This window comes from Chanodichthys erythropterus, chromosome 20, assembly GCF_024489055.1.
Source record: "Chanodichthys erythropterus isolate Z2021 chromosome 20, ASM2448905v1, whole genome shotgun sequence".
Classification (NCBI taxonomy): Eukaryota; Metazoa; Chordata; class Actinopteri; order Cypriniformes; family Xenocyprididae; genus Chanodichthys; species Chanodichthys erythropterus.
In genome coordinates, this window is record NC_090240.1 from 17,145,550 (window position 1) to 17,167,589 (window position 22,040).

The following is a 22,040-nucleotide window of genomic DNA, read 5'->3' on the forward strand; positions in this document are numbered from 1 at the left end:
GTTTTTTTTTTTTTTTTTTTTTTTTTAATTGTCAATGGCCATCAGAACAGTGAATTAGCGCTAGGTATTTCGTCAAAATGTCTATCTGTAGTAAATTAGCTTAAAAAGGGAAATATGGATAATTAATCATAATTTGTTACAATTAATTACAAACATTTGGATCAGTTAATTGAATTAACTTCATGTAGCTGAATCAATATTACGATCAGTTAATCTGTTCGGCCAGTGAACACTCTTCAGAAAGGATATTTTCCTTTGCCACAGAAAATCTATCTATCTAGTTAGTTTCACGACTTTTTGTATTTTTGTCTTTTTTTCTTTATTCTTTTTTTTTTTTTTTTTTGGTTAAAAATTACAATTGTTTGACTTTTTTTTTATTCCAGTTTAATTCTACTTGCTTGCATTTAATCTCAAATAACAATTCTGCATCCTGTTTGCTACCTCAAATCAAATTCAAATGAAATGTGACTACAATTTTTCTTTCCCCTCAGGCATCGAGTGCATCTTGGTTCTCCCGGATCCACGCAGTTACTGGGACCCGGTGTTCGGGACGTGTGTTTTCCTTCTCTCCTTCCTGATTCCTGTGGCGATCATCAGCGTGTGCTACAGCCTCATGGTGAAGCGCCTCCGCAGCGTCCGCATCCTATCGGGATCCAAGGAGAAAGATCGCAACCTTCGGCGCATCACGCGTATGGTGTTGGTGGTAGTCGCAGCTTTCGTTGTATGTTGGACGCCCATCCAGATCATGGCCCTGGCGCAGTCACTGGGTTTCAACTTGGGCAGCGTCCAGACGGTGGTGTTTATGCACTTCTGCATTGCCCTGGGTTATGTCAACAGCAGCCTTAACCCCGTCCTCTACGCATTCCTCGACGAAAACTTCAAGCGCTGCTTCCGCGAGTTCTGCCACCCCTCACCATTTGGCCTTGATGCGCAGCAGTCGAGCCGCATGCGCAACATCGCGCGTGAGGTGGCCTACAACTGCAAGACTGCGGATGGCAATAGTAACCCCGCATGACTAGGCGTGGAGCTGCCCCTGGTCAGCCCTGAGCCGCAACCCAATCCAGGGACAGGAAACTCAAACTCTGAGCTGACTCAGATTACAACACTCTAGCACCACAGTCACCTCCGCCAGGTGGGCGGGGGAAAGGGTTGGGCTAGGAGTGAGGGCGGAGTCAAGTTAAACGACACGTCCTTTTAGGGACAAAGGGGCTCACTTTACAGTGTCTTAATTGGATTTGGATCTTATTGTCTACAGTTCTGTTCTTATTCAATAATTATTACACTTTGTCGGTCAGTGTTGCAGCCTTGTACAGATGCTTTTTATGTCTCTCTTTACAACAATCAATGTTTCTCTTGAAATTTAAGACTGTAGGATTTCATGGCCTTAAACATACTTCTGAACCTATGGATTAAGTGTATCAGTCATTTTTGTGGTATTGCCAAGTGTTGGACTGTACTATATACACTATAGAGTATATATAGTGTATAAACAGTATATTAAATGGACTGTACTATATATTACATAACTATATAGTTATGTTATGACACGAATCTGAAAATACAGAGACTCGTAAAGTCTGATTGTTATTTTAAAAAAAAAAAGCTGATATTTTTCTCCGTTTGACTGTACAATAAGCAAAAATATTTTATATTCATGTACGTTTGGTAGCACAGATTCGAGCTTAAAAAATACTTGTAAAGAAATGAAAACGTACTGCAAAACAGTTGCTGTAGTGTTCTATTATATATGTGCATAAAATGAAGTTAATCACATTCGAGGCTGTGCATTGTTGAAGATGTTCGTCAGCATTACCTCGATTATTTTTTGAATGTTTTCTGCGCCGCTCTGTATCTTGCTTTGTTACTACATACGGATTCTTCTCGATGAGACAGACAACAAGAGCCAGCACTGTCATGGGTTTACATCACAGACCACTGAATGTGAAAAAAGAGACAATAAATAAGCCAAATTAAAGAAATATATATTGAAAATGTCAGTGAAATATAGAGAAATTGTACACTTAATGCTTATTCCTGTGAACTTTTACTTGTTATTGTGATTGTTTGTTTACTTGCTGCATTGACTGGCTGATTATCTACTTGCATATTTATTGACTGGTGGGACCATTTTCAGATGGACTGAAATCAAATACCAGCTAGTGCTATGGACGTTTACACCGCCTGTATGGGAAAACTTTTTCTCTTCTGCATACTTATTAAAGAGCAGTTATCAAAAGACACTTCTATGTCTTGCTATGGGTGTTAAACACTGTCTTTATGATTAAACATTCTCACAGGAGGTTTTATATATATCTCAAAATAATATCCTGTGATAATGTTGATTGAAAGTTGCAGGAACAAAATATGTGAACACTTGTGTTTCTTCATAAATTTCAAAGTCAGGACATTTTATGTCTTTTTTGAACACACTGTGTAAACTTTCACAGTGCATGGTGCATTTAATAACAGTTCAGTCAGGACCACTGAAGTCAAAAATTACAAGAGACAAACTTTAGTCAAATTTTTATTGGCATATTTTGCTAAAGTTACAATTTGGCGGTATGGCTCTGTTCTAAATTACCCATCCTTTTCATGAGCTCCATGAAAGCCAAGACCGGGAACAGCAGCAGCTTCTGTGGACAACCTCCCATTTTTTAACTGGGAGAGCAGCAGAAAATCCCCCTATTGAGAACAGAGCATGCATCAATGACAACAGAATGACACTGATTAAGTTAGACAAGTTTAAGGTGGAGCTGGGGAGGAGGTGGGTTGCAAGCAGCATGCAGTGGAAGCAGCCAAGCAGAGAGACGGAAACTGCGTTTAAGTTATGCGCCTTATTTTAGAGTTGCCAATGGAGTCCATAGAAATTGGATCAGCTGATATGCGTGGGATTGGAATCTGCAAATCAGCTGATAGCGGAGCTTGACTATGAGGCCTGCCTGAATTGCTTGTTTTTTGATCCAAATTCCACCAAGTTCCTCCACCAAACAATTTCCAATTGTGGATCTGACCTGCACAAATTCCTCTTTACAAAACTTTTCAGGTCAACAATATTCTTGGGATGTCTGGTTGCTCTCTTGAGGTCATGCCAAGCCATCTCATAGTGTTGTCACACCACATTGTCTACAATGGACAAGACAAGGTGATCATTGCAAATCCATTTGTTCTTCCTGTCAGAAGTTTCACAAGCTCTTATAATATGTCAGAAATAGAACATCAGTTTACTTTTGGGAATTTGTCATGTCGCTTCGCACGATGCCGCATACAGTGTAGACAGCATTACTAATTCTAATGAATTATATTTGCTTTTGTCGCAGTGCTTGTGTCTGGTGTAAACACGGTGGCATTCGGATCGAGAGCTCTGACTGAGCCACACTTTGAAGCAATTCTGCTGTTGATTTGCTCTTGAACTCCTTTGTCTTGTTGGATCACCCAGGTTAACTTGAGCTTCAAATAAAGGACATATGGGCTTGTATTCTCCAGCTATATGTCCTGATAAACTGAGAATTAATTAATTTTGTCAATGATAACAAGCTGTCAATGCCCTCAGGCAACAAAGCAGCCCCAAAGCTAGTTATTCACATTCTTTTTCCACTCTACACCATGAAAGTTTAAACGGTGGGTTTAATAAATAAATTTAAATGTATTAATTGTTTGTGTGTTGTTGGTTTGAGCAGACTGTGTTCATCTATTGCTGTAAAAAAATATATAAAGGATTCACATACTTTGTCTTGCAACTGTATATCTCAACTAAAAAAATGTGTAAATGAGATGCATTCATATTGAGTGGCACCTCAGATGCACAGCACAGCAAGTGTATCTTTCATCATACTTCATTTCACAGATCGCTTTGTGATTGTTAAAGAAAACAAAACCTTAGATGTGAACATGTCTTGAAATTTGCAGGAATTTCATGGTCTACAATTTTTTATAAGTCGTCTGCTTCAGAGATAAAATGTGCTATTTACTATGTATTTTGATGTGTTGAATTCAGATATGACAATTAAAACAAATGATTGGCTCCATTTGCTCCATTTGAAGTTATCTGCACTGCTCACACAAGTACAAGGCATCTCTGCTCATTTTGGATAAACAGAAATGTGTCCCTTTGTAAAATCAAACACTGACAAATAAGAGAGAACGACACTGTATGACAGGGGTGCAAAACGCAGTTCCTGGACGGCCACAGCCTTGCAGGGTTTAGATTCAACCCTAATTATACACACCTGATCCAACTTATTGTAAGGGATCATTTGGTTTGTTTCTGTTTTGGGTGGGTTTTTGTCATGTGTTTTAGTTCTGTGTTCTAGTTTTCAGTTTGTTGCTATATTTTTCATTGTTTGATTAATTTGCACACCTGCCTTTCATTTCTTTAGTTAGTTTGGTCAGCATATTTAAGCCCTGTGTTTTGTTTTGTTTTTTGTCCATTTTCAAGGGACTGACCTTAAAAATACGATGCCTGAGCACACTACAGACCATGAGCCAGAGCCCGCCAAAATAGAAAAGCCTGAGCTGAAGCCAAAGCCACAGATCCCCCTGGAGCTTGAGCCAGTTCCGTCTGACCAGATGAGTGGGCCAGCAACATCACTTGTTTCTGTGGATTTGCTGATAGAGCATGAGGGGATGACGTGGAGCCCAACCCCCTCAACAGCGGCTGATAAATTGTGAAAGTGAGTGTTTCCTGCCGTTTTCGTTTCCTGCACCAAGCCTATTTCTTCACCAAGCACCGCATTGTTTGAGTTTGTGTTTCCGTCTGCCTGTTCCGTGTCGACCAAGAGAGTCATTCCTGAAATTTATGTCTGTCCTGTATCGTCCAAGAAAACTTTTTGTAAACCCCTGCCTGCACTGCTCAGTCCTTTAGCACTGCAGCACTACTGTCTCACTCCAGCCCTTTGTCTCTGCCTGATCTACTCCACCCGGGATCGTTATCTCTACAACTCCACCAGGCTTCCACGTCCCTCCGGCTCCACCTTGGTCAGCCTGTGCCACGGTCTTCTGGCCCTTCAGCTATGTTTCATCCCTCCACCTTCACCTCAGTCCTCCGGCATCCTGGCTCCACCTTGATTGTTTGTCACTGTGGCTCCGCCCTTGCCCTCCAGGGACGTTGAAGTCTCCCGGTCCCATCAGCTCTTCAGCTCTGCTGGGACTCCAGCACCATTGGCTCTGTCTCAGTCGGTTGTCCCCCTGGTTCCGCTGGTCAGGTCTTCATCATGGCTCCTACCTCCCTTGGCTCCACCATGGGCTTTGTCCTGGTGGTATATTCCAGCTAGGGATTTCACCCTGGTTCCTCCCAGCTTCGTCTCCACCATGGCTGCCCATACGATCATCTTTGCCCTGGTTCCTTGCCTGTGGTGGAGGTGATGAAAGGGATTTAAATATCACTGCTGCGATTAGATCCTTTCTCCCTCATTTCAACCTGCTGTGACACTCATCAAGTCCTTCAGGCTTATTTGAAAACTGCAGGTATGTGTGTTGATGCAGAGTTGGAACTAAACTCTGCAGGGCTGTGAGTTTTGTACCCTTGCTGTATGAGTTCTAGAGCTGATGTAATTTATTCAACACAGTGATGTAAGCTTTGTTATGATTGCATCATCCACAGCTTCTAGGAATAACATGATGCAATTCATATCATGTATGATGCAATACCAGCTTTAGATCACATCATTCATTGATCATTGTTTTGCCTAAAAAGCAAGTACTGTCCAAACCCAGTCATATATTTATTCATGGATCCAGTCAAAGATATATTTTAGTAATTTCTGGTTTTAATTGACATCCATTCTCTTTATTACTCACTTATCCTCTGCCATTTCCCAAGTTTACATACCCCTTGCAGAATCTGCAAAATGTTAATTGTTTTAAAAAAATAGGAGGGATGATACAAAATGCATGTTATTTTTTATGTAGTACTGTCCTGAATAAGATATTTAACATAAAAGACATTTACATTTAGTGCACAAGACAAAAAATAGCTGAATTTATAAAAATGACCCCATTCAAAAGTTTACATACCCTTGATTCTTAATACTGTGTGGTGTTACCTGGATGATTCACGACTGTTTGTTTGTTTCGTGATGGTTGTTAATGAATCCCTTGTTTTTCCAGCATCTTTTACATATTTGAACCCTTTACAGCAGTGACTGTATGATTGTGAGATACATCTTTTCACACTGAGGACAATTGAGGGACTCAAACACAACTATTAAAAAGGGTTCAAACATTCACTGATGCTCCAGAAGGAAGCAAAGTGCATTAAGAGCCGGGGTGAAAACATTTGGAATTTGAAAACCAATGAAAATTGTACTTAATTTGTCTTCTGGGAGACATGTAAGTACCTTCTGTAGCTTTCAAAGGGTGGTACTTAAAAAAAAAAAAAAAAATCATACAGGTACATCCAGGTAAGGTCACACAGTATTAAGAATCAAGTGTATTTAAATTTTTGAACGGGGTCATTTTTATAAATTCAGCTATTTTTTGTGAAATATATGCAAATATTTTGTGTGTAAAATATATTATTCTGGACAATACATTAAAAAGTAAATAAATAAAAACATGCATTTTGTATGGCCCCTCTTATTTTGTTATAATAGTCAATATTTAGCAGATTCTGCAAGAGGGAATGTAAACCTTTAAGCTTGACTGTATTTTGAAAATTAGAGCCAATCAACAATTTTAAGCATAATTTTTGTTCTCAGTGACCCAGAGTTAGAACAGTTTGACTACATTTATTTTTGTCAGTATCACTGTAATCCCCTCACCAATCACATATCTTTGAACTTTACACCGTTTCGCACTTTAAGTGATTGCCGTGTCATAGTGACAACAGGGTTTCAGTTATACAGGACATGATTATGCTGTAATTCATATATTATTTACATAAGGGGCCAGTTTCACAGACAGAGCTTAGGCTAAGCCAGGATTAGACCTTGTTTCAATTAGAGCATTTAAGTAGCTTTTATAAACATACCCTAGAAAAAAAACATTACTGGTGTCCATCTTGAGACAAAAAAATGGCTCTGACATATTTTAAGCTAAGTCAGTGCAAGCTTGTTTCAGTTAAAACATCTGAAACATGCATTTTAGTCTAGGACTAGTTAAACATTGTCTGTGAAACTGGGGGAAGGTCTCCTAAGCTTCATACTGTTGCTTTGTGCTCAAACACTTTGTCTTTATTTTTGGTTGATGCTTCATCAGCTGTTATCAACTGTTTTGTTTGTTTGTTTGTTTGTTTGTTTGTTTGTTTGTTTTTTCTGCAGCACCAAGCTAGGTATATATAAAAAATAAAACAAACAAAAATAACATTTTCTTTTATTTTGGCATTTTCAGGTTAAACTACATGGTAGACGGCTGTAGGTGGGTTGCGGCCCACACGTACTTGTTCAAGTGCTAACTACGAAATCAAACAATCACGCTCTCAAAATGAGACATATGCCCAACTCTAGTAAGTCCTGCATTGCGTTTCATCAATATTTGATATTTTCATTTCTGTTGCCATGGCAACATGATTTCTCAGCCCCATCTTATTTCCCTTTTCAGTTTAATGTGGGCTAGGGGAAATGTTTTGAAAATATATATGTCTGTGATATAAGAGATTAAATTAGAAGTAGGTCTCAGCTGTTCTTCTCAAGCACATGTAGATCTTGATGCAGACGCTCTTTTTGATGAACGAAGAAGATGAATCACAGTGGGATTAATCGGTTTAGAAGTTACACTATATGGCCAAATATTTATGGAAACATTTCACACCTATAAAATATGTGAATGCATTTCATTTTAAAACTATGGGTTCTCCATAACAGCATCCACTCTTCTACTAGATGTTGATCATGGCGGTTTGCTCCAATTCAGACATGAGAACATCAATGAAATTACTTCATGGGGCCTGGCCAACACAATCTTTTGGCAATTCTATTTTACATTTTGTTGAATTCGTGACTAATTTGTGCTTTCTCATTAATATGTTTTCATACAGTCTGCCTATGTCCCATTCAGTGCATTTACATGAACCCTCATAATGCTGTAGTGATTTTTACTTTGTCCATCCAAGGACGTGAAGTAAAATAGGGATTGGTACTCACGTCACCGCTTACATTGTGATTTTTGGATTTTTGCTCTCCTGAGCTTAACCTTGTTGCAGATATCGTCACTGTCTTGCTGGACGGAAACTCTGGACGTAGTGTTTGTTAATGTCTCTTTCCTCACAAGCTGGAGGCTTAGAATGTGGTCGTCTCTGTTGCTGCCTCAGAAGCTGTAGGCTCAGATCACAGGATCTGTTGTTGTCTTTCTGGATGGACCAGAGGCTCAGAACTGTGTTGTATCTGCTCTGTCTTTCCCCTTTGATGGGCAGACTCAGAACAGTATATCCGTTAATGTCTTCCCCCTTTGAAGGGCAGACTCAGAATGGTGTATCTGTTGTGTCTATCCTCATGCAGGACAGTCCCAGAACAATATCTGTTATGTCTTTCCCTGTTTGAAGGGTAGACTCAGAACAAGGAGTGTCTGTTGAAAGGGTACCTTTATCCCTTTCTGATGAGGAGGAGATTGCATTTTGGCGCTTCTCCATTCGAGTGCTGTGATTGGCTGCTGGCATCAGAGGGGACACACACAGTGTGGCCCATCCTTCTCTCTCCTGTGGAACTCATTTGCATAAAGCACAAAGTTGGAAGTCTTTACAGTGTCTTTAAAGTTTACCAATGCATTTCTCACTTTCCAAACCACCACCAGAATACCTTTGGCAATATTCTAAACAAATAGAGACTAAACATGATGGAAAAAGATTGAACTGTCATTCAATTGTACATTAACAGCTGAATTTGTATCAGATGTTGCACTACAAATAGCTGTCACTGAGAATACTTATTTCTTTGAATAAGTATGAAATGGATGTGTAGTTTGCATCAGTTCTAAGGTTTTCAAACATAGTTTTGAATGGATTTGGATGGATCTTTGTGATCTCTCTTAGTTTCACCCATTTCTGCTAAGGTCCCAAGGAATTTTTATGGCAGGTCTTTGGCCAACCTTAGAAAAGTAGTCTCTAGATGGGTGAAGGGCAGAAACTGCCTGTGGACCAATGAGAAGTCCTGTCCTTCCCAGGCTTGGTACAAGAGGTCTTCTTCTTGTCCTCTAAGAGAGGTCTAGATGTTGTCCTTACATCTTTATCTGATGGCGTGGGACAGTTTGTTTGTGTGCCAAGATTCAATCAAAATGTAGCAAACCTTTGTCCGCTGTTACAGACAGAGAGGGGCCTGGCCGTAAACTGGGCCCTGGAATGTGCTGTTCACTACAATGCGATTATAATGGAATTTTGGCAATATTGCGATTTAAAATTTTGCCTCATGTAAATGCAATACTTCGATCAAACTAATGTGATTAAGCTCATAATCGTAATAACTATACTCATATTGAGCTATGTTGCAAACGCCAATTTTAATCGCAATAAACAGGCATGTAAACACCTTAATCGCATTATTAAAAAAAAAGAAAAACACATCCTAACCTTACCCAATAAAACTGGCTGCAGGACAATTCCACTTTTGATATAATTTCAAGCAAGAAATTAGTAGTGTAGTCATTAAATATTTGCTTAGTTATCACCAAAGCTTTCTTTATTTTGTTGTAGATGATTAAACCGTTATGCTTTCGTATGTTATTTTCATGCACTAATGCTGCCTGCAAAGTCATTGCCTGATAAGGCAGCGAGGCAACAAGTCAGCTGCCTATAAGCTTTTGGATGCAGCCAATGTCATGTGACCTACCAGAATAAGGTTATGTTGCTTCATTGACATTCACAGCTCCTCTCTATGATCTCATGGAATAGTAAAGTGTCCATCAGATGTGCACATCAGAATCTCGCTGGAAGTTATAAGTCATCTGGGCATGTTTTGCCTACTGTTGTATGAATACTATGAATCTGGACATATTGCTATGGTTATTACAAAGTTGTCACAGTTTCGGGAGCAACTCATGTTCCATACACACATGGAATGAAAATTTAGGGTATTCACTCCTGAAAATTGACAGGCAGACAGACAGACGGATAGATAGATAGATAGATAGATAGATAGATAGATAGATAGATAGATAGATAGATAGATAGATAGATAGATAGATAGATAGATAGATAGATAGATAGATAGATAGATAGATAGATAGATAGATAGATAGATAGATAGATAGATAGATAGATAGATAGATAGACAGATAGATAGACAGATAGATAGATAGTTAACTTTCAAACATGGTCTGTAGGACTCAATTACACACAAGTTTATTTACGAACCCTTTTTATGACCTGTTCACGCTCTCTTGATCTCACAGAATCATTATGGCAGTAACAAGCAACCTTCACTAATGCTTCAATTAGAGCTTGGATCTGGCCACCTGCCTCAATTTAGTGAGTAATTATATCACGTCCATTTGAATGTGTGTTTGTGTGTATAGAGGGTTGTGTTAGAACACATTTTATTTTATGTAAGACTCTCAAAATCTATTCACGGCTATTATTATTTGCTTTCTCCTGCGATCACTTTATCTCTCTGATGTATTTTGATCATGTGTAGATCGTTCCCCTAGGGTTACATTTCTAACACCCACACAGACATCAAACCATTGCCGCAGTGAGTAACATTATGCTAGCCTGCCATATACACACACAAAATGCACACTATATGCAATAGAGCATGATAATACTGTTCCCTGCATATCCTATTTGTAGCGATGTACAGTTATTAATCAATTTATGGATGAAATATGAATATCATAATTCAGAAAGCTTTATGACGTTCATATATCGACCCAACGGGGAATTAAACATATATGGTGAATTAACTACAACGAATTATAATCAATCACATATATGATTAGTTCTGGTTGAATAATTATGTGGAAAACTATCAGTTCGTCCACCGAAACGGACAATTATCCACAGATTATCATGACAGAAATGTTATTCTCGGGCCGAGAGACTAACTTTCTATCATAGCCTTCAAATATAGAGCAAGGATATTAGAATCAGAACGTTAAAGTGACTCGGTTGTTGCTAAAATGAGCAAGTGAACAAAAAGCATGGATAAAATGAGTTTAATATACGAAACGGGTAATACACAGGTTATACGGCTAAATGGACACAAGTAAATACAAATACATACAAAGTAGAGGGAAAGGCAGAAACGAAAGAGATGATCAAAGCAGGTCAAATTGCAACAGTTCACCTTTAAGAGCCAGCAAGGAAACTCAGTATTTAAGATCGTAAAAACGTTATACTTGCATAGGTTAGTCAGGGTGCTTGGAGTTTCGGAGCGCTCGGTTTGATAGTTGCTTCTTCTTCCGGAGGTTGTTTCGGCGAAGTTTCAAACGAAGGTTTAACTGTTGTAATATGACCGGAAAATAAAGAAGAGAGTCCGTCTTGACGGCAGGAACTCGTGCAGAAAACTTGTGCCACCAAAAGACGCGTGTCATGGTGTTTTAAAGACAACAGACCAGAACGCCTTACTGATAACGTCCTCCAATGATAGCGTTGCAATTTGGCGGGTTTCCACATTCCTTTGTCCTGTCTCCCGAATAAATTTATGGTATGTTGAATCAGTGCATTTCCTTCATAGTATTATTAAACATTGAACGATGCATTTGGCAGAAATGTAACGTACATGAGTGAATAGCTCGGATTCACAGCTTTACGGAGAGATCAAACTCGACAGGTGTCGCTCGTCATATAAAGAACACTGTTAGAAATTACCAGCATTTCACAATAATTAACAGTATTATTTTACAGTAACTTGTTGTAATTAAGTTTCCCTGTAATATCCCAATGAATACCTGTAAAAACTACAGTTTCCTTGGATTTTACAGCATTTAACTCTTATTTTACAGTAAAATCTTGCAATCTAAAACCTGCTGTTATATCACAACAAGGTCTGTAGTATCACAGCAACACAGTGAAAAAAATTAAGGATTTCACAGCATTAAACAGTATTATTACAGTGAAATATTGTATTGAAATATGCCCTGGGAAGTCACATGACATAACCGAACTGTTTGGTTTTGAACTGAAGGCGCCGTCGTGTCCCTCTTCTATTCCGGGCTGAATGAGAAGGTGAGTTTGCATCACTTACACCCATGTTATTTTAATATAATTATAATATTTACTTTCAAATAAACGTTTATCGCATGACACAGTTCACATTTTGTTAGCAAGTGCCCAGAATTGTTGAAAGTTCTCTCACAGCATTTGCTAATAGTAATGACGAGAGTTTCGCTATAATTTTTCATGTTACTATCACCGTTTATAAAACCAATGATGGGACAAACATTACAATCTATGCGTGCACATTTCTGTAATTAGTCAAGGTTATCATAGATTAGCAGGGCTAACCGTTAGCTTTTTAACTTTAATAACTTAGTGATTCAAACGGTCCATTAATTTTTTTTTTTTTTTTTTTTTTTTCAGCGGATATCCTAGTTAACGTTACAATAGTTAACATTTTGTTAGCAAGTGCCCGGAATTGTTGAAAGTTCTCTCACAGCTTTTGCTAATAGTAGTAATGTTAGTAATGAGGAGAGTTTCGCAATAATTTTGCATGTCACTATCACCGTTTAAACAAATCTGGTGTTTGTAAAGTTTATAAAACCAATGATGGGACAAACATTACTATTTATGTGTGCACATTTCTGTAATTAGTCAAGGTTATCATAGATTAGCAGGGCTAACCGTTAGCTGTTTAACTTTAATAACGGTCCATGAAAAAATATTTTTCCAGCGGATATCCTAATTACAACATGACTGAGCTAACTGGAGTAAGTCGTGTTCGACAACGGGAGGGTTTTAACACTGGGGTTCCCACTTGTCCTGATATGAATGAATAATAATTGTAAAAGTTTAAAATGCACTTTACATTGAGAGAGCAATCTCAAAGTGCTACAAAAAAAAAAAAAAAAAAAAAAAAAAAAACAATATATACCACTATAATTTTTGACATATGGCTAAAATTAAATTACGATCAATGATCATAATCTGCATTCAAACTGAAATTCTTATTGTTGGTTGCCTTTGTGTAATTTCTCCTTTTTCTTTCCAGGTCATCAGAGGGGAGGCTAACTATCCTGTTCAGTGTCAGGCTAAGAGTGAGGAGAAAAAGATTAGGTAGGTGACTAGTTAACATGCACCACAATGTTCAACTGTAAATTTGTTGGCTGTGACCATGTGTCTGAGAATGTGTGTAACTATGTTCAGCACACAAAACAGATGAGGACAGACCATCCTGGATTACTGTGCAACCCCAACCCCAAGATCTGTGATGTTCTGGCCTGCTATGATCCAGACTCTGACAAGGCTGTCTGCATCCTGCTGCTCCTAATGTTGTACTTCAAAGAGCCAAAAGAGAGCTTGATGCTTGAAGTTGATGTAAGATTTTTTATTCAAATATTTAAAATGCAAAATGATTACATTATCAACATTTACCTTGCATGATTTACTACCTCTGACCAATGAACAATATTTATCCTTCATCCTAAATCCATGCTATTGTGTATTAACTATGTTACAGCCATGTGCCACTGCTGTGGACGTCAATACTGCAGAACTCCCCGGCAACCCCTGCTTGATCATTCAAGGTAATGTTACTTTGATCTAGTATCAACATTTCTAACTCATTATTTTGTTTTCATTCTAGAAATCTACATGACCACAATAAATAATATTAATTATAATAAGAATTACATTTGTATAGCCCTTTGTCTCTTAAGCAGATCGCAAAGTGCTCATAACACATAATGTTGTATCTGTTCATTTCAGGTGACATGATGAAGCCGTCTGGATGGCTTATATCCATCGAGGACATGTCGTGATGGGCCCACACCCTTTCTTTTTACACGGAGTAGTTGCTTTCTTCAGCAGCTATTACGTATTTAACCTTGAGTATCCTGCCGCTGGATCTTCGATGCTGGAGTTCATTCAAAGGTATTTTATAAAGATCACATTTAATCTTGTAATTCACATTATAGTACAGGCTTCCAACTCAATGATTGTCTTGAGGTTGAAAATGCTGACAAACGAGGTACCTGAGGCTAGCCTGGTGAGACCATCCTGATCTCACGAACTCATTCAATTACGCTCTGCAGATCAGTCTGGGTTTTTACACGTTATGCTGACAAATACCTGCCGGTCCAATCACAGCTATTTATTTTGTTTTGGGGCAGGCTATGTGATGATGATTTCGAAACGTGTATTGCGAAACGCGAATGTATTGAATGAAGTAGATTAAATTTTCTTTAAAAGCAGAACAATATGCTCTTAGGCCCTTAAAGGTGCTAAAGAGGATCTTTTCGTCGACTGAGAAACTTTGGTTACTGTTACTGTTACTGAGTTTTTGAAATGAGCGCATGCGTAAGAACAACCCCCTCCTTTGAAGGAACGCCTCCCAAAACTCGTAAACACTCGTATTGGAACACGAGTGTTTACCATCGGCATTCGCTGTGTCGTGTTAGTGGATTCATTATGTCGGACTCACCGCAGGTAACTCATAATCTGCAGTTGTAACTCCTGTCTCCGGACAAAAACATCGCATGCGGCGCCTGTGGAGTGTGGAAAGTTACTGGAGCACGCAGCTGCACTCGTCTCTCACAAGGAACGTCATGGCAGTGATTGACAAGCCAGAGGGCCAATCGTTTAAGCGATGATCGCCTAAACGATTGGCTGATGTTTTTAAGGCCCTACTTCGTGCACAGATTATGTATATTAATATCATTCCTTTCAGTGCACCTAATAAATAGTCTTTTATCAGTTAGTAAAGACAGTTTCAAGTAATATTGCAAAAATGTATAAAACGTAACATCCTCTTTAGCACCTTTAATTGAAAAGGATGTGTTTGTCATACTTTCAACAGGATTTGGTTTCAATTTACCAACTGGCCAATTGCGTGAAGATGCATTTCAGTGGCGGCGCACGTTGATATGGCCTCTTATAGTAGACAATCAACCGCTTTGCCTCTGGCAAACCTAACCTGAGGCACCTTGGCTAAAAATGGCAAAAAACAATTATGGTGAGAGTAAGATCTAACAAGTTTGGATTATAAATCTATTAGGGTTTGATGTAGGGGAAAAAGCACAGCAAAAAGCACACCTTGATAAATGCTGTCTGCAATACATACTGCAAGTCTATTTAAAACTGAAACTATCTTTGCTTATTAACAGGTGCTTCCTGGGCATCAATCCTGAAAGAGGCTCAAAGACCAAGAAGCGGACAACAATGAACCCTCAAGTGAGCACCCTTTTGAGGAAACTTTTTGACTTTGAGTGGGCATCATAGTTTTTTTTTTTTACAGCGGTAGTTGTCAGGCTCAGTTTTGAGTAGCCTTGTTCTTTTTGTAATTTTTCAAGACAACTTTGCACTACAAGATTTTTACACAATGCTGTTGCGTGTGGACTCATTATAATGTTTGAGACTGAGAGGAGCGCCTGACCCCTTTACGACATTCCTTCATCACTCTCTCCCTTGCTCTCTTATCTTGCCATGAAGGCATCATTCCCATCCTGTCCATTACTGTTATTGTGACACAGCTAGTTGAATAGTTGAATTTTGAACAGGTAGTTGAATTGCAAGTTTGCACAATTTCTCTGCATTTTCTGCATTTTAAGATGGCTTTTATGACTAGAAAGTTTAATTTCTTGAACTCTTGAAGTTCTTGGCATCTGCTGTACATTGAAAAATATTTATTTGTTAATAAATATGCCATTGGGCTAACGTTGACTTTACCTCAGAGTTGTTTGTTGGGGGGAGGGGGTTAATTGTACAATGATTGTAAATTCACAGTAAATTATTGTCAACTTGTACATTACTTTCACAGTACACACTGTAAAAGTACAGGGCCTTGTTGTAATGATGTACAGCAAAAGATTGTAATTCCCCAGTAATGTACTGTAATATCACAGTAATTGCTTTATCATTGAAGCTGTGAAGTTACAGTATACAGTTGTGCTTTTACAACAATGCATTGTAATATCACAGATATAAAATTACAGTAAATTGCTGTGAGTATATTTCACAGTATATTGCTGTAATCCTTACTGTGAAAGTCATGCAAAATTTATCCAATTATTTACTGTAAATTTACAACGAAAAATTTTGCAGTGAAGATACACTTTGCACTCTATTACTATCGTTTAACATGAAAACTAACCTACTACAGTCAATTCTACGATTCTATACTAGTAACACATACATGCAGCGAGCACTACAATGGCAGGTACATTCATATTTGCAGGTATAATATTTGTGTATACAGTCTTTGTATGTGAGTGTGTGTCTGTGGGTGCGTGCGTGTATTTTCTCTTTTTATGACCGTTTGGAATTCGGGCCTGTCTTTCGAAACCCGATCCGTGGCGTTCGCATCTCCTTTGAAGTCACAGAGGAGAGGTTTGGGACTTATCGAAATAGTCATAAAAAGAAGGTCTCGTGATCCATTAGTGTCTGCCGGGCCGGAATCGATGTAAGATTTACAAACCAAAGTTCCGTGAATTGAGGCTTAAACACAGTTTATGGTGGGACCTGCTCATCCTTGAGACTGTGCAGACCCTACATATTGGACTGTTAAAGGTTAACATACGCTAAGATATGACATGGCTACTTTCACATAAGGCTGCAGTGTGTTAGTTAGCAATGAGAGATTTTCCATGCACTGATGCAACACAATTTATTTGTTTTGGTCTATTCTGTACCTGTTTTGTCTAAATATTGAGGTTTAATGAGGAATGTGTACTTTGGATTACAGTATTAAATATGCATGCTACACACACAAACACAAAATGTCATGTCTGAAGTCATATTTTCCCCTGTTGCTCATTACCTAGTCATATTCTGTGCAAAGTGCTGCATGCAGCCATCTATCAGTCTCTCTTGCCAACATTACCAGTAGATTTTTCGATAAAGTTAAAGGGATATTTCACCCAAAAATGAACACTCTGATACCATTCACTCACCATCATGTGCTGTACTCTTTCTTTATGATACTTGCACTGAGATATCCCCATTTATTCGTCAGCAAAAATCCACTGGATGACATGTTTTAGTACTACATTTGACAGCTCCAGGGCTTTTGTGAAAAATAAAGATCACACTTCCACATTTTACAACAAAATTTACTTCATAGACAGCATAGTTTTATTAAAAGCCTATCATGTCAGCTGTGAATTATCCCTCTAAAGTTAAGTTTTTATTCACTGACAATCTTGCCTTAATAAAAATCTATCTTGACAGCTAGTGACCATACACTGTCATTATATGGGAAAGAATATCTCCTTTTCCACAAATGAAGGTCATACAGGTTTCAAAATGACAACATTTTCTATTCTTAAACTTCCCTTTAAATGAAATTTCTCACTCAAAATCAGTGCGCTCAGGCAGACTCATCAAAATGCTCTTTTGAGGGTAAATTAAATCGATGGGTGGTATTGTTAAAGCGGCAGATTTGACTAACACTTTCCAGTGTTTTTTTTTTTTTTTTTTTCAGTTTCTCTTTTCTTTTTTTTTCTTTTTTTTCAATGAAACATCTTCCTAGTTTTAGTACTTTTTGCAGGGCATTTTACTGTCTGTAGTTCAGTCAAAGCACCAGGTCATTCACACTTGCAATGTATAGGCTAATAATTTGATATGATGCACTGATTGTTACAACAGAGACACCGGAAGCAGAGATAAAAGCAGTTGGGCAGTTTATTGTGACAATCAGCAGAGCAAACAGGTAAGGGATAATAGATATGGAAGGTCTTGGAGATGAATGAGAGGTAATACTGTCCTTTTCTTTGTGATGCAGGTGATGGTGGAAGGAGACGCTGGAGATGGCAGACAGGAACACTCACACACACAGGCAGGTAGGAACACGAGGTGTACTGGAGACAATGGAGACGAAGGAGATGATGTAGACAGGTACGTATCGTTTTGAGAGTCCTTGAGGTAAGTGAACAACGGGGTGTATCACGAACGAGACCGGACAATGTGTGTGTGTGAGTGTGGGGTTCTTATAGTGTGACTGATGACTGTGGTGATGAGCTTCAGGTGGCGGTGATTAGAATTCCGGTGATTGAGTGCGCGGGTAAGGGAGTGAGGTGGAACCTGACGTGTCTGTGACAGTACCCCCCCTCCCACGGCCCGCTCCTGAGGGCCGAGGACCCCGACGTCGTGGTGGTCGTCCTCGAGGTCGTGGGGCAGGTCTGTCCGGGTGGTTGGTGTGGAAAGTCTGTAACAGAGTAGGATCAAGGATATCATTCTTAGGGACCCATGAGCGTTCTTCGGGACCGTAGCCTTCCCAATCCACCAGATATTCTAAGAGACCACCACGGCGCCGGGAGTCCAGGATCTCTCGAACCTCGTAGGCAGTCCCATCGTCCAGGATGAGTGGAAGGGGGGGCTCGACGGCTGCCACGTCAGGTTCTGTGGAAGGAAGAACAGAAGGGTGGTGAGGTTTTAGGAGTGACACATGGAAGGTTGGATGAATTCTTTTATATTGTGCAGGAAGTTGTAACCGGTAGGTGACGGGATTGATCTGTCGGAGGATGGTGAATGGGCCAATGAAGCGGGGGCTCAGCTTCTTGCAGGGCAGGCGCATCCTGATGTCCCTGGTGGACAGCCAGACCTTCTGCCCCGGTTGGTAGGTAGGAGCGTGGGAGCGCCGAAGGTCGGCTGTCATCTTGCGCCTGCGCAGGGCTCTCTGCAGCTGGTGATGAGCTGAGTCCCATACCCTCTCGCTCTCCCGGAACCAGTAGTCGACCGCTGGCACGTTGGAGGGTTCCCCGTCCCAGGGGAACAGTGGGGGCTGGAAGCCGAGCACGCATTGAAAAGGTGTTAATCCTGTTGTAGCTTGACGGAGGGAGTTCTGGGCGTACTCGGCCCAGCCCAGGTACTGGTTCCAGGAGTCCTGGTGGCCATGACAGAAGGTACGCAGGAAGCGCCCAATCTCCTGGATCTTCCGTTCCGTCTGCCCGTTCGACTGAGGATGGTATCCAGACGATAGGCTGACGGTCACACCCAGGAGGGAGAAGAACGCCTTCCAGACTCGAGAGATAAATTGAGGTCCTCTATCAGAGACTATGTCTTCGGGGATTCCATAATGACGGAAGACATGGTTGAACATTAATTCTGCTGTGGCCATGGCAGTGGGTAGACCTTCCAGGGGGATCAGACGGCAGGCTTTGGAGAAACGGTCTACGACTACCAGAATACAGGTGTGACCATCAGATTCTGGGAGGTCGGTAACAAAGTCTACTCCCAGGTGTGACCAGGGTCTCTCAGGAACGGGCAGAGGATTGAGCTTGCCGGTTGGAAGATGGCGTGGGCTCTTGGAGATGGCGCACTCCCTGCAGCCCTGCACGTACCTTCTGACGTCGCTGGCCATGTTTGGCCACCAGAAGCGCTGTTTGAGCAGCGAGAGGGTCTCATTGACCCCCGGGTGACCAGTGCCAAGTGATGAGTGAACGGAGTGCAGGAGTGGGGTGCGTCGTGTCCTGGTGATGTAACGCAAGCCTTGGGGACAACCCGGCGGAGTGCCTGAGGAGGCATTGGAGGAGGGTAAGGTCTCTTCCGACCATTCGATGGGGCTCATGAAGAGAGACTCGGGCAGGATAGTTTCAGGGTCATCATTCTTCTCCTCGGGAGCGTGGAGACGTGAGAGAGCATCGGCCTTGAGGTTCTTCGACCCAGGGCGGTATGAGATGGCGAAGTTAAATCTTGAGAAGAACATTGCCCATCTGGCTTGACGTGGGTTGAGTCGTTCGGCAGCTTTCAGATACTCAAGGTTTTTATGGTCAGTAAGAACTTGGAAAGGGTGGTTAGCTCCCTCCAACCAATGCCTCCACTCCTCAAGGGCGAGCTTGACAGCCAGGAGTTCACGGTCCCCGATGTCGTAATTTACCTCCGCCGGGTTGAGCTTGCGGGAGAAGAAGGCGCATGGATGGAGCCTACTTGGATTCCCCTGCTGCTGTGAGAGGACCGCTCCCACTCCGGTGGTGGAGGCGTCCACCTCCACGACGAATGGTAAATCTGGATTGGGGTGGACGAGGAGGGGAGCGGTGGTGAAGGCTTTCTTGAGGGTCTCAAAAGCTTCTGTGGCAGGCTGGGACCAGGACAGAGACTTGGGCTGTTTACGGAGCAGGTTGGTGAGCGGGCTGACGATGGTGCTGTAATTTTTGATGAAGCGACGGTAGAAATTGGAGAAGCCGAGGAAACGTTGGAGTTCTTTAATGGTAGTGGGAGTTGGCCAGTTCTGGATGGCGGAAACCTTCCCCTCGTCCATCCGGATGCCACTGTGGTCTATCACATATCCCAGGAAGTGGACAGAGGACTGATGGAAGGAACACTTCTCTGCTTTTAGGAAGAGTTGGAACTGCCGTAAGCGCTTGAGGACCTCCGCAACGTGGTGGCGATGTTCGGCCAAGCTCCGGGAGTAGATGAGGATGTCATCAATATACACCAGGACGAACTTGTGGAGGAACTCCCGGAGCACCTCATGGATGAAATCCTGGAATACGGAGGGGGCGTTGACCAGGCCATACGGCATCACAAGATATTCATAGTGGCCGGTGGGCGTGACGAAGGCGGTCTTCCACTCGTCCCCCTCGCGTATCCGGATGAGGTTATACGCGCTGCGGAGGTCCAGCTTGGTGAACACAGTGGCACCGCGGAGATGTTCCAGGGCCGCTGGGACGAGGGGAAGTGGATACCTGAATTTCACTGTAATCTTGTTCAATGAGCGATAATCGATACAGGGCCGCAAGCCTCCGTCCTTCTTGGCCACGAAGAAGAAGCTTGAAGCAGCAGGGGAAGTAGACGGGCGGATGTATCCTTGGTTAAGGGCCTCTTTAATATATTCCTCCATGGCCTTCTCCTCCGGTACAGATAGGGGGTAAATGCGTCCCCTAGGCACTGGCTCACCCGGTAACAGATCGATGGCGCAGTCCCATGGCCGGTGTGGAGGAAGCTTGGAGGCGCGTTGCGGGCAGAAGACGTCACTGAAGGGGGCGTAGTCGGGTGGAACATCGACGGAGCGTTTTTCCACAGGACTTTCGATGGAGGTAGCGTTCACGGAGATATTCTTGGAGAGAGGAGATCTTGGAACAGGAAGTTCTGGGAAACAGCTGGAGAAGCAGTGGTCGCCCCACTTCAGGACTTCGCCCGTGCGCCAGGAGATGGTGGGATTGTGGAGTTCCAACCACGGGCGCCCTAGAACCACGTCAGCGGTGGATTCCTCCAGAACCAGCAGATGGATGTTCTCAGAGTGGAAGATACCCACTTGCAGTTGAAGGGGACCAGTAACGCGACGAACCATCTTTCGGCTTAGGGGTTTGCCCGTGATGGAGTGGACCTGGTAGTTAATCGGAGAAGGCGAGGTCTTGAGCCCGAGGTGTCGACAGAGGGCGCCGGAGATGAAGTTTCCTGCTGACCCTGAATCGAGGAGCGCCACCACTGGAACGGAAGCATTAGCAGCAGTAAGGTTTACGATAGTAGTGAGTGGTTTCATCTTTTGGATTGAAGGAATGATAGCACTCACCACAGGTCGAGGAGGACGGGTTGGGCATGTGGAGATGACATGCCCAGGGGATCCACAGTACAAGCAAAGATTCAGGGTCAGCCTTCTCCGCCTTTCTGCTGGAGACAAACGTGAGTTATCCACTTGCATGGGTTCGGTGGCTGGTTCTGGAGAGCTGACGGGTTCGGACCGACGGAGGAGGGTGGTGGTCAGTGGTTGGCCCTGGTGCTCAAGGAGACACGACTGCATACGAGAACCCACACGGATGGCGAGTTGGATGAATTGTTCGAGTCCCATGGAGTCCTCGTATGCAGCGAGATGCAACCGCACATTAGGCTCCAAACCTTGTCGAAAGGTGGTGATGAGGGCTTGTTCATTCCAGCCGCTGGTTGCGGCGAGCGTTCTGAACTGCAAGGCATAATCGTTAACAGTCTGGTTTCCTTGTTTTAAATTGTACAGTTTCTCACCAGTAGAAGAATCAGCCAAAGGTCTTCCGAAGACTTCTCTGAAGTGGGAGACGAACGCTGGATA

General features: G+C 41.7%; 1 protein-coding gene across 3 annotated transcripts in view; it reads left to right on the forward strand.

Annotated features, from left to right (window-relative positions):
• The window catches only part of oprl1 (opiate receptor-like 1), a 39,911-nt gene extending 38,896 nt beyond the window's left edge, over positions 1–1,015 (forward strand). For all 3 annotated transcript variants that reach the window (XM_067371006.1, XM_067371007.1, XM_067371008.1), the window contains exon 3: positions 492–1,015. In XM_067371006.1, the coding sequence (XP_067227107.1) occupies positions 492–1,015 (524 nt within the window). The remainder of the gene's footprint in view (positions 1–491) is intronic.
• The last annotated feature ends 21,025 nt before the right edge of the window (positions 1,016–22,040 follow it).